The sequence below is a fragment of the Entelurus aequoreus genome, linkage group LG09, assembly GCF_033978785.1.
Source record: "Entelurus aequoreus isolate RoL-2023_Sb linkage group LG09, RoL_Eaeq_v1.1, whole genome shotgun sequence".
Classification (NCBI taxonomy): Eukaryota; Metazoa; Chordata; class Actinopteri; order Syngnathiformes; family Syngnathidae; genus Entelurus; species Entelurus aequoreus.
Genome location: NC_084739.1, coordinates 30,370,410 through 30,383,422, shown reverse-complemented (window position 1 = coordinate 30,383,422; position 13,013 = coordinate 30,370,410). Strand labels below are relative to the sequence as shown.

General features: G+C 37.0%; 1 protein-coding gene across 5 annotated transcripts in view; it reads right to left on the bottom strand.

The window, feature by feature from the left end:
* The window catches only part of LOC133657336 (disrupted in schizophrenia 1 protein-like), a 189,672-nt gene that overhangs the window by 110,829 nt on the left and 65,830 nt on the right, over positions 1–13,013 (bottom strand). For all 5 annotated transcript variants that reach the window (XM_062058538.1, XM_062058537.1, XM_062058539.1 and 2 more), the window contains exons 7-8: positions 9,122–9,903; positions 1,221–1,290 (exon numbers count right to left, since the gene is read on the bottom strand). In XM_062058538.1, the coding sequence (XP_061914522.1) occupies positions 1,221–1,290; positions 9,122–9,903 (852 nt within the window). The remainder of the gene's footprint in view (positions 1–1,220; positions 1,291–9,121; positions 9,904–13,013) is intronic.

The following is a 13,013-nucleotide window of genomic DNA, read 5'->3' as shown; positions in this document are numbered from 1 at the left end:
TTATAAAGACTTAAGTTGAATCATTACTTTTATCACACTTAAATTCTTTTTCTGTTTTGTGTCAAATACCATTTAAATTAATTTGACCAAAATGCAAATTGCTCAAAATAAAGCTGCTCATGTCGTCTTAAATTGCACATTTAGGATTAGTGTTATACAAATGAATTCCCAGCTGGCTGGGTAACTTTAAACAGCAGAATCAATTATATTGTTATTAATTTTATTGGAAAAACTATTTTGACAAAAAAGTCAATAATACTTCACAGCAAACTGACATTTTTCAGTGGTATTCTTAAAAATTCAGTGCATCAGTCAATGGAAAGTCGCTTTTTAATACCTCATTGTTGAAATAATTTCATGCAGAAGACATTGCAATATGGAGAAATGGTGGCTTAGAATTCAACTCCTCAATTTTTGCTAATCTGAATGAATTCGGTAACGTTTTGTAAAAGATTTAAGACTATATACAGTATTAACTAGTGATGTCAAATGATCATTTTTTATCACAGTAAATTACATTTGGAATCAACTTGATTAATCTCAAGTTATTAGTTGCTTGCATACAACTGATTGTGAAAAGTTGAGCAGAAAGCCGAGAAAAGTGTCGCTATTTTAGTCACAAGGTCCAAGAAATAGGTCAGAAATCAGTCCCTTGTCTCTTAGGCCAGTTAAGTATGTCAAATAAGGTCAATGCAACTGTTCAGCTTCATTATAATTGTCAAATATCAAAAGCATCAAACATGTTCAGTACGAGATTTTGAAAATAAAATGTATCCTTCTGGTAAACTTATTGCTGTCTTCATCATTTCAAGAAAAAGTCAATAAACTTTGTCAGAAATACTGCATGTCACGAGTCGTATAGTTTTCTCAAATCATGACCTTTTGATCTCAAATATGTTGATTAAATGTGGAAACAAATTTAGCCAGCAAGAAATGAAATAAAGCCACAGCCTTTCTTCCTCATCTCTAACATGAATTCTGAATGTTTGATTTCTCAGTAAACATGTTGTTTAGTCTAGATATTATTTGTCCCTTTAGCCTGTGTTCTGGCCTGCTTCCACTAAATGAAATCACTGCACAGAATTGCTGCAGAATGAACATGTGTATGAACTTGTAAAGAAACAAAGCGTCAAGTGAGAGGTTTTTCTGACATTCAGAAACCACAACCAGACCACATAAACATTAACGTGACAACAAAATGCATAGACTGCATAGTTCACCTGCATCGTAATCATCTTCAATGATGGCTTTCTGCTGGAGTCTGTGGAGCTTTAACATCATAGATTCGATCTGAGCAGAAAGACAAAAAAGATTAGCAAGCAGTCCAGAGGGCAACAAATACCTCTAAATATTTCAGCAGAGCCAAAACAGGAGAAAGGCGAATGACCGTCAGATCACAGTTATATAACCAGGGTGAACATCTTTCCTTAATAATTCATTACTAACTGTCATGTCTGTTTATCATGTTTTGGTTTGGCCATGTGCTGTTTATTTTTTGGACTCTTTTTAGTTCCTGGTTGTGCACTTCCTTGTTTGTCACCTTGCCAACTCATTAGTTTTCACCTGTCACGTCACGCACCTGTTTCACGTTTTGAGTCACACACCTGTTTTCACCAATCATGTCACTGTTATTTAAAGCCTGTCTTTTTCTGTTGGTCTTCCTGGCGACATCACCTTCTCCGCACATTTATGCTCTGCCCTCTTTATGATCACGCGTCTTCATGCCATGTTCTATGCCAAGTAAGTTTTTGTTTATTGTTCATAGTTTTTGTGCCCACGTGCATGTCTTTTTTTTCATAGTCAAATTTGTACCTCCGCTGTGAGCGCCTTTTGTTTATTCCTTTTTATTGTCCTTATATTAAATTATGTACTCACCTCCAAGCCACGTCCGGTCCACATCATTTGCTCCACGGGAGAACAAATCACGCCATAGACCAAGTCTTGACACTAACTCCAAGTTTCTTTCTCCGTGGATGGGAATATTTCATTGCAGACTATATTCTGAAATGTTCACTAAACAGCCTCTCAAAAGAAATAATTTAATAGTTAAAAAAATTATTGTAATTTCAGATGGAAATTTGGGTAGATTACTACGGTTTTTTATTTATCTTATATATATATATATATATATATATATATATATATATATATATATATATATATATATATATATATATATATATATATCAGTGGCGTGCCGTCACTAGAGGCAGGGGAGGCGGGGCCTCACCTGCCATCATGGAAAGAAAAAAAAAGTAAAATGAAAAAAAAATTAATTAAATTGTTATATGTATCCAGTGATTATACTAAAGTTATTTTCCATTTAACTTCACCAGTTTTAGATTATTTTTATTTTTATTTTCACATTTGCCGTTCAAATACTGAGAAGAGACGGTGCGGTGATCAGCAGCCAGTTGAGGCACGTCACTGATTTGTGCCTCAACATGGATTGTGCACAATGACTCGGCTAACTGCTGAGCTGCTGTGCAGTGAGACTGTATTGCTATATGAATTATATCCGTTAACTAAACTATGGCATAGTTTAGTTAGCTGAGGTATATAATGTACAGTGTATTTTGTCAAAAACTGTATGTGTGTAACGTATTTCTTGTGCTGAGCATTCATAAATCTGCTGCAAAAGACGTACTGGTTGAGGCTCGCAGTAATCCGGCCTCCTGGTGGTAGAGGGCGGTAGTGATCCCAGAGATCATTGCTCGGCCGCAGAAGAAAAGAAAAAAGGAAAAAAAAAGTTTGCAGCGATTGTTAATTTCCTCTCGCCTGGACTTTTATTAAAACATGGAGGATTACATATGTAAAATAAAACAGTTTTCTAAACTGGACTTTCAATCGAAGCTGGAGGTAATAATTAAAGGTAGACCAACGCCGGAGCTAAAAGGTTTGCTTTTGACTTCGGGACAGAAGACCCGTTCTTTTCAAACGGCGTGGTACACACGCAAAGGCTGGCTGTGTGGATGTCCAGCAAGAAAGGTAAGACCATAATAATGTTTTTTTTTATTAAATGTGCTTTTTTGTGTGCTACAGTTGTGTAAAGAATGCTGGTATGAGCTTTTAAACATAACCTGTTAACTGCTGCCAATCACATGGTGAATAAGATACTATTTAGGGTTCATATGTTTGTAAATCTGACTGTGATGATGCAGTGCCTCACCAGACATTAACCTCACCGCACGCCACTGATATATATATTAGGGCTGCAACTAACGATTAATTTGATAATCGATTAATCTGTCGATTATTACTTCGATTAATCGATTAATAGTCGGATAAAAGAGACAAACTACATTTCTATCCTTTCCAGTATTTTATTGAAAAAACCAGCATACTGGCACCATGTTGTGGACATTGGGGGTGCAGCATAAACCAACAATAACACATAAATGTAACTCATCAGAACTGAATCAGATATTGTACACGTTTCTGTTGTGAATATTAAAGGATTCATTTTAGGCTGCCTCTGAATAATAGCATGAAATATTCCAGCACCTTCATAACGTTCAGTTATACTAAAGCGTCACTCAAATCTAAATAGATTTATATAGCTTTATCGGCCCGGCTACATTGATCGATTATGAAACCAACCTGAGATATTTCTGTCTGTTACTTTTATTTCGAAATTGGTAACCGTGCGTTTTCTCTCTCAAAACGGAGCCCCGCGTTGCAACAAAGGCATAAAGTTAACGTTACTCACAAAAAAGCTGAACTCATGAATGCCTGTTGCCACTATGGACTTAAAAAGTTACGTACCGTGAGTTCCCTTCATCCATGGCTCCAACATGTTTCATTTTGCAGGTGCTCCTGAAGCAATGTTGTACTTCTGTGCCATTTTGCAGGAAACGGTCTTCTTTGAAGTCTTTAAAGTAAAGTGTTCCCACACTTTTGACGACTTAGGTCGTGCACTTTTCTCCATTGAAGCAATAACCTCAAGATGTTTTTCTGCTGGACTATCCGTACGGTTTACCTGCGCCAATTTTCGAATGTTTCCAGACGGCGTCGTCACGTGAGCTGTACATGACACATCATTGGCTAGCTTGCCTCCACTTCATGAGACGTAGCCTCATCGCCGCCCTGGCGCTGTTTTGTACTGTTTTTGTACTTACTTTGATTATTGTTTCTCAGCTGTTTGTAAATGTTGCAGTGTATAAATAAAGGTTTATAAAAAAATAATTTTAAAAAAAATAAATAAATTTAAATAAAATAATTAAAAAAGCCTCCACGCATGCGCATAGCATAGTTCCAACGAATCGATGACTAAATTAATCGCCAACTATTTTTATAATTGATTTTAATCGATTTAATCGATTAGTTGTTGCAGCCCTAATATATATATATATATATATATATATATATATATATATATATATATATATATATATATATATATATATGTGTGTGTGTGTGTGTATATATATATTTTATTTTTATTTTAACATGTCATTAAAGGCCTACTGAAATGAATTTTTTTTATTTAAACGGGGATAGCAGATCCATTCTATGTGTCATACTTGATCATTTCGCGATATTGCCATATTTTTGCTGAAAGGATTTAGTATAGAACAACGACGATAAAGTTCACAACTTTTGGTCTCTGATAAAAAAAAAAGCCTTGCCCCTACCGGAAGTAGCGTGACGTAGTCAGTTGATCGCCTCCTCATATTTTCCTATTGTTTTCAATGCAGCTAGAGCGATTCAGACCGAGAAATCGACGATTACCCCATTAATTTGAGCAAGGATGAAAGATTTGTGGATGAGGAACGTTAAAGTGACGGACTAGAATGCAGTGCAAGACATATCTTTTTTCGCTCTGACCGTAACTTAGGTACAAGCTGGCTCATTGGATTCCACACTCTCTCCTTTTTCTATTGTGGATCACGGATTTGTATTTTAAACCACCTCGGATACTATATCCTCTTGAAAATGAGAGTCGAGAACGCGAAATGGACATTCACAGTGACTTTTATCTCCACGACAATACATCGACGAAACACTTTAGCTACGGAGCTAACGTGATAGCATCGTGCTTAACTGCATATAGAAACAAAATAAATAAATCCCTGACTGGAAGGCTAGACAGAAGATCAACAATACTATTAAACCAGGGACATGTAAATCTCTGTCTTCCTGGTTGTGTTGCTGTAGTCTGCCGCTAATACACCGATCCCACCTACAACTTTCTTCTTTGCAGTCTCCATTGTTCATTAAACAAATTGCAAAAGATTCACCAACACAGATGTCCAGAATAGTGTGGAATTATGAGATGAAAACAGAGCTATTTTGTATTGGATTCAATGGGGTACCGATACTTCTGTTTCACTGGCTACGTCACGCGCATACGTTATCATCCAAAGGCGTTTTCAACCGGAAGTTTAGCGGGAAATTTAAAATTGCACTTTATAAGTTAACCCGGCCGTATTGGCATGTGTTGCAATGTTAAGATTTCATCATTGATATATAAACTATCAGACTGCGTGGTCGGTAGTAGTGGGTTTCAGTAGGCCTTTTAACATGTTGGTAAAATGGAAATAGTTTAATGCAGGGGTGTCCAATCATTTTCCACTGAGGGCAGCACACTCCATCCATCCATCCATCCATCCATCCATCTTCTTCCGCTTATCTGAGGTCGGGTCGCGGGGGCAGCAGCCTAAGCAGGGAAGCCCAGACTTCCCTCTCCCCAGCCACTTCGTCCAGCTCTTCCCGGGGGATCCCAAGGCGTTCCCAGGCCAGCCGGGAGACATAGTCTTCCCAACGTGTCCTGGGTCTTCCCCGTGGTCTCCTACCGGTCGGACGTGCCCTAAACACCTCCCTAGGGAGGCGTTCGGGTGGCACACTGAAAAATGAAATCATGCGGGGACCATTCCGATATTTTTCATTTTTAAAACCAATACAATATTTATTGTAACCATTAGGGCTTCCATCGATTTTGGTGAATGTTAAACGGGTCTTCGTCTATAAAGTGTTAAAAATAAGTCGTATACTATTATTTTTTTCTTTCAACACTTTAAATAACTATAGATTAACTTCAGACCTATCTGTTGCCATAAAGGTTTTTTTTATATTTTATGCCTTTTTTCAAAGAAAACCAATTTTTTAATGGTAAAAACACAAAATATGCAATCTATTCCCCTAAAGATTTTTCTAATTGGAATATTTGATGTGAAGTAATTGTAGACTTATATAAAAAATATTCATAACAACATTGCTTTTGATTCATTATTATTTTTTGAACAATGACAGTTAAAAAAAAAAAAAATCACACTAAATGTCATGGAGATCCAAAAGCCCCCCTCTCATAAAAGTGTTAAAAATAAGTCATATATCAATACATATTCTTTTTACTTTCAGTGCTTAAATCTCTAGAAAAGATCAACTTCAGATCTATCAGTCGATTATAAGTTTGTATTATTCTTTTTAGCAATGGCAGTTTTAAAGTTAAAAACTGCCTGCACGGCACCTTTGTGTTAATAGTGTTAATATTGTAACATATTCTTGTTACTTTACACCTCTTTGCTCTTTTATTACACTTTGTTATGTTTTTTTTGTCACAGTATTTTTAGAATGCGCCGTGGACAGTTAAAAAATGTATTGCAAGCTACAAATGGCCCCCCGGCCACAATTTGGAAACCTCTGGTTAAATGTATTAGTTAAGTGCATATTTTAAGACTTTTTTCATTCGCAAAAAGTTAGAGTGTTCACATTCTGGGTCAAACTTCAATATGAAACTAAATGAACTACAACTTTTGACCCTCCAAAAACTTTTGAATGAATCAAAAATAATTTAAACCACAAAGAGATTCATTATGTGTTACTATTTGTTGCAAAAGTATTGGTTAACAGTATATGTAGCAAGACTATGACGCCAGAAGGTCAGCTACAAAGCATTCTGGTACATGTAAGCAATCCCTTCAGAGCTGCAGCAACACATACAGTACTGAGTAGCAGTATAGTTACTAAAATTTTGAATAAAACGTGAATCATCAATTTTATTTAATCATCTAAAAATATCCTGAAGTGAAAACATACTGTTTTGCAATATTAGCATTAAAATGTATTGCAATCAGATAGCTAAAATCCTCTGTAATCAAAAATATCTGGGACGCAAATGGCTACAAATGCAGATTTTCCAAAATAGATGGCTATCTGAGACAACGGTTGGTGCACTCCTAACATATAGTACATTATATGCTAAGTTGATGACCACTGATGTAATAATATGAACATTTTATATCATGTCATTGTGACCAAAATTATGCCTGTTATCATTATTATCGCAGTATTGTTGAATGTGCTCAAAAAGTACTTACACACCGATTTTTTTTTCAATAACTAAAATAAATAGACACACTGTTATGAAGCCCACAATTTTGCATGTTTTGTGTTTCTTATGCTACACTGATAAGGGCAAGGTGACGTCCTACTCTGTTCAGCAGTCCTTGAACGTGCCGTAAAAACCCTCTGTGTCATATTCTCCCGAGTAAACTGTTAATCGATCACTCCGTGCAAAGAGAGCACAGCTTGAATATTCAATGTACACAAATTAATAGTTTATTTGCTTGGACAGCAGTGTGTTTTTTCTAAGTTTAGATCGGCGTATGTTGTTTCTTTATAAGGAAAATTAACATTTTCTTGTATTAATGTTAGCATTTAAGCTAGTGATGTAGCACCAGTCCGCCCATGAGTTATTCAAAGTGCAGCTATCAATCACGGTTTTGTAATCATTTTAATTTAACTAAATGTTAAAAATTTTACTGCGGTTATCAATAATACTGTTTATCGTCATATCTCTATTGATGACTCTTTGTTGGAGAGAATTATATGTGATGAATTTGTCATTTCCCTTTTACTTAAAATAGTGTTCCTGCAGTGGGCAATTATTTTGCGTTACAGAAAGTGTTTTTCTCTAGACTTGGAAGTTGGATGTAGAGATGTAATAATAAACGGCAATGATTACTGGGGTAACACTCCCGAGTCCCGACGGATATTACCGTTTTAAATTAAAATTATAGTAAAGCTATGATTGATAACCTCACTTTGATAAACTCAGCTTAATTGCTAACCTGAATACAAGAGACATTAACGTACTTCCCCATTAGGAAACAACTTACCCCAATCTAAAATTGCTAAGCTATTCAATTATGCACATTGAACCTACAAGATGTGCTGTCTTAGAACAGAGTGATTGTTCTAACCCTAACCCTAACCTTTACAAATTAGATAAACATATTCTAACACCCAAATAAAAATAATATGGCTCTTAAGAAGCCAGAATAATGTTGCAATATTAACACTAATAACACAAAGGTGCCGTGCAGGCAGTTTTTAACTTTAAAACGGCCATTGCTAAAAAGAATAATACAAACTTATAATCGACTGATATATCTGAAGTTGATCTTTTCTAGAGATTTAAGCAGTTCTAACCCTAACCCTAACCTTTACAAATTAGATAAACATATTCTAACACCCAAATAAAAATAATATGGCTCTTAAGAAGCCAGAACAATATTTATTGTTTCTTCCGCAAAAAAAATATATTTTGTGTCTATTTATTTTTATCTTTTATTTAAACCTTATTAAATGTAGGACTGTGAAGAATAAGGAATTAGCTCATGGGATTAATCACAAAAAGTGATTGCATTAATCGTGTATACACGCGGGTTAATCACGCAATGTATTCTGATTGCACGTGCTCTTTTCCATAAACTGTGGATGATTGCCCGGCGGTTCATTGATCAGATCAATGCATACGTCAGTGCAAAGATGAGTGAGGAGACTCGGACTGGTGTACTCGCTCGCAAAATACAGCCTGACTGAACTTTAGATAAACACGTTTTAACAAAACATGCATTCAAGTAAAACATTTAAAAACATTTCCTGGAGGAATGAAATTGCATTCGTATCCAATTTTTTAATTATGCAAGCAAGTAATAACCTGGGATTAATCATGATTAATCTAATTAAAAAGATAATCATTTGACAGCACTAGTTCAAAATTTCAGTGTACATTTTGAGCACTTTTAACAATACCATGATAATATTGATAACCATAGCCATGATACGAAATGTTCATGTCATTAAAAAATATGTAATAGTGAAAACATTCAATCACCTTAGTGTGTGTCCGGTTGCTTTGGAGGCAGTCTTGCAGCACGCGGTCATACTTCTTCACCAAATTGTCCCAGCCTTGGTCGGAAGCGGGTGTGGCGCTCTCGTATCCCGAGGTGACCGAGGATGCAGAGGCCGTGTCTGAGTCCAGTGACAGTGACGATGTGACTTCTGTATCCGGACACTGAAAGTCACCATCCACCTCCCTGCTGCCCCACACACGTTCACCCCAAAACCTTCCACCTAATAGTGAGATGGTCGTCCTGTCTTCATGGCTGCCAGGGACAGAGGTCGAGGTGATCAGGGGTGACTGCTTTGACTCAGGCTGATCCAAAGATGCTGGTTTAATATGAGACAAATGAGGCACTTTTGTGGCTTGAGGGGATTCCGAATCTAGTGCTGGTGTAGAGAGAGACTGCTGAATAAAACTGAAGCTGGAATTGAAAGAGTCTTCTGGGGTAGCCAGTCTGGCCTGAGCTGAATGCAGTAGGACTGGGTCTGGCTTTAACATGAGTTCCCTGCAGTGATTGGAAGCATCATTGAGGGTACTGCAGTTGGTGGAGGGAAAAGGAATGTCATCATTTGGTAGAAGGTTCATTGGGGATATTCTGCCAGCAGGCGATAGACTCATCGCATCAGTTTGACATTCACTCATGCAAGTGTCAACATCGTCCTCGTCTTCCTGATCATCAGTAGTGGTTTGTGGCCTGCACTGCTCTTCTCTCATGTACCTCCGGTGGAGCCTCTTACGGCTGAAGCTGCCAGCTGTCCCTGAGGCCATGCCACCTGGCGATACACAGATTAACCATTAAGCTCTGAGATAAAGTGTGACTCACACCGAACATAAGTAGTACACAAGGAACATGTGGCGCTAAATGTGCCAGTTGCTCAGGAATGTAGACTTGCATCACTGGTAAAACTAAATGGAGGATTTTATGGTCAATGATGGTACTCCTAACGCTACCATTGCTTAATGTTTGAAAAGAAATACACAGCCAGATGTGTGTGTGAGTTCCCAGGGTTTTGCTCCAGCTGTTGGAAAATACCAAAATCACACAGTCATCTGCAGTTAAGCCACGCCTGCTCATCTGAGGTGTTTGTATTTGAAAAGAGGCTGCAAAGGAGAGGTTCTCACGCCTCTTCTGTGCAGCTCATATTTCCATTTTGAATCACAATATATGGACAAAAGTAAGCCCCTTTTTTGCTCTTATCAAGAACATTTGGTAATTTTTATACCTACAATTTAGTGGCAAAAGTTTACACTGCACCATTTTATAAGTGACCAGGACCAATTGATATGCTTTTTTTTTTATTCTTTCAATTGCATTTTAGATATTAAACCTGCATGGCAGATACGTTTTTACAGCTTAACCAGGACAAAACTGAAATTTTAGACGTTGTTCCTGAGGCCCTGAGACAGAATCACATATCAAAACTGCAATCATTGTTCTTGACCCCATCACTCCGAGTGAAAAATCTGGGTGTCATTTTCAACTCTGACCTTAGTTTTTTATAACAAAAATACTGTAGTTTTTTATCATCTTAAGCATATAGCCAGAGTTCAACCCTCTCTCTGGGTAACACTTTCTTTCAAATTTCCTTTTTAACTTATAAACCTTTACGAACCCTAAGATGCTCTGGCACTCGTCTCCTAATTATTCCAAAAGTCAGGACAAAGTCACGGGATGGCATCTTTTCACTATTATGACCTCTGTCTATGGAACTGCTTGCCGGAGGACCCCAGGGCTGCAGAGAATGTTTATGTTTTTAAGAGTAGGTTTAAGATCAATCTTATTGAATTGGCTTTTACTTGTATTTAATTTTTTTATTGAAGTCATCCATACCGTCTTTTTTATTTCTTATTAGTTATGCTATATTTTATTTAGTTATATTTATTTATTGTATACTTATTGTATAGATGTATATTTTATCTTCATCTTTACTCATATGTCATGTTTTATCCTTACTCTTGGTTTTTACTGTTTTACATGTTTTACTATTTTTACTTTCCGGCGTTCCTCAGAGGGATTCCTCTGCATCAGAGATTATATTGGCCATGGCTGTGGGGTGCTTTGTGTCAGCGTCCTGCGGGTCGTGGCCTGATGACCTCCTGGTGCAGACGGCTCCTGTGATAGTGTATGTGTGTGTGTGTGCGTGCGTGCGTGCGTGCGTGCGTGCGTGCATGTGCGTGTGTGATTGATGATGAAAGATGTGGGTCATCGGGCATTGTTTTTAAGTCTTTAAAGCACTTTGTGTTGGATTTTTCATGCATGAAAAGCACTTTATAAATAAAGTTTTATTGATTTAGATTGAAGGGACAAGCTGTAAAAAATGGATGGATGGATAGATGATTTGGATTGAAGTGTTGCTTCTAGAATCCAGCTCACACTGTATAAGTAAATTGCTGAAAATAAAACCTATCGATTGATCGACCGATTGATTGACTATTCCTTTTGCTCTCGTCATACAGTGATAAGTGATAAGTTTATTTTCCACAATGATGAGCAGGTTTAGTAACTTAGTTTCGCACTGTGGATAGACATTGTGTTCATTGGAGCCTGCTCTCAAATTCGAGCCTTTGTTCTGGCAAGACATGCACCTCTTGGAATTCATGTAAATCCTGCATGTGTGTCATAAATGTAATAGCTGCTCATTTTCTCCTGTAACGAGATTACATCGAGACCTTTTAGGTCAAGTGATTAGTCCAGGGGTGGGCAAACTTTTTGGCTTAGGGGCCACATTGGCTTTTAAAATTTGACAGACGGGCCAGGCGAGCACATGATGCATTTCAAAGCATATCATATCTATTGGAACTAAGAGTATGCTTCACAAACATGGGCTATTTTAATCATAATACATCTATTTTCAACAGTATTATATCAGAACATCAAAGAAACATAGCAGGATTGTTGGTCACCCTTTTTTGCCAGTGCGTCGAAGTCTAGTATCAGTTTTGTTGTAGCAATTCTCAAAACAGATCTTTGCTCAATTCTGTTTTAATATTTGGCGGGCCGGACTAAAGGGACCAATGGATGTGGCCCGCGGGCCGTAGTTTGCCCACCCCTGGATTAGTCAATATGTCTTTAATACATAAATTCTGGTATGTAGGCTTTCCTGTCTTTCCTTCCTACGAAAGCGGCATTTTTTAATTATAGCTCACTTTATCATCTATTTTGATAATCAAGTGATTGTGTGCACAACGCTGGAGCCTGAAACTCATGGAGTGGTTTGTACAGATGACTAGATAAAAGATCAAGTTCTAAATAATTTTTCAATTTAGAGGCAGCATGAAAAAATGTCCATCCCCAACGGTGGCATGACAGACAATAACTGGGAACCACCGCTTTATGATGACTTTCAACATCAAGTATTGTATTCTTAAATTATATTTATTCTTTACATGACTAATACACACAGTAATATCTGTTATGTGTGTTTTAGTCTTCAAAAAAAGGATACTTTAGAATTTAAAAAAAAGTGTACTTATGGGTTCAACATTTGTGATCTCCGACCACTAGGTCAGTTTTTAAAAATATTTGACAATTCGATTCGAAGGAGTCTGATTCGACTTTCAACCTACCATCATAATCTGTTAATTTCTCAACGCCATAGATTCCACTGATCGACAACGGTGTGCAAAATCTTACAAGTCAGATTAAATTATGAAAATCATCGAACACAGCCCTACTGACCTCACAATTCCCACTGACACGCTACACATTTCTCCAAGAAGAGGACTCTAGCTGTTTTTGTAACTGTTCTCGACTGGAACAACTCCACGTTATATTATTATTTTCTGTCAGTAAAGTGGCAAGGTTTTTCAATGTTGTAAGTTTGTCCGTATGATGTCATTTAATTTTAAGGGAGTTTTTGCCAGCATTAAGGGCCTGATTTGG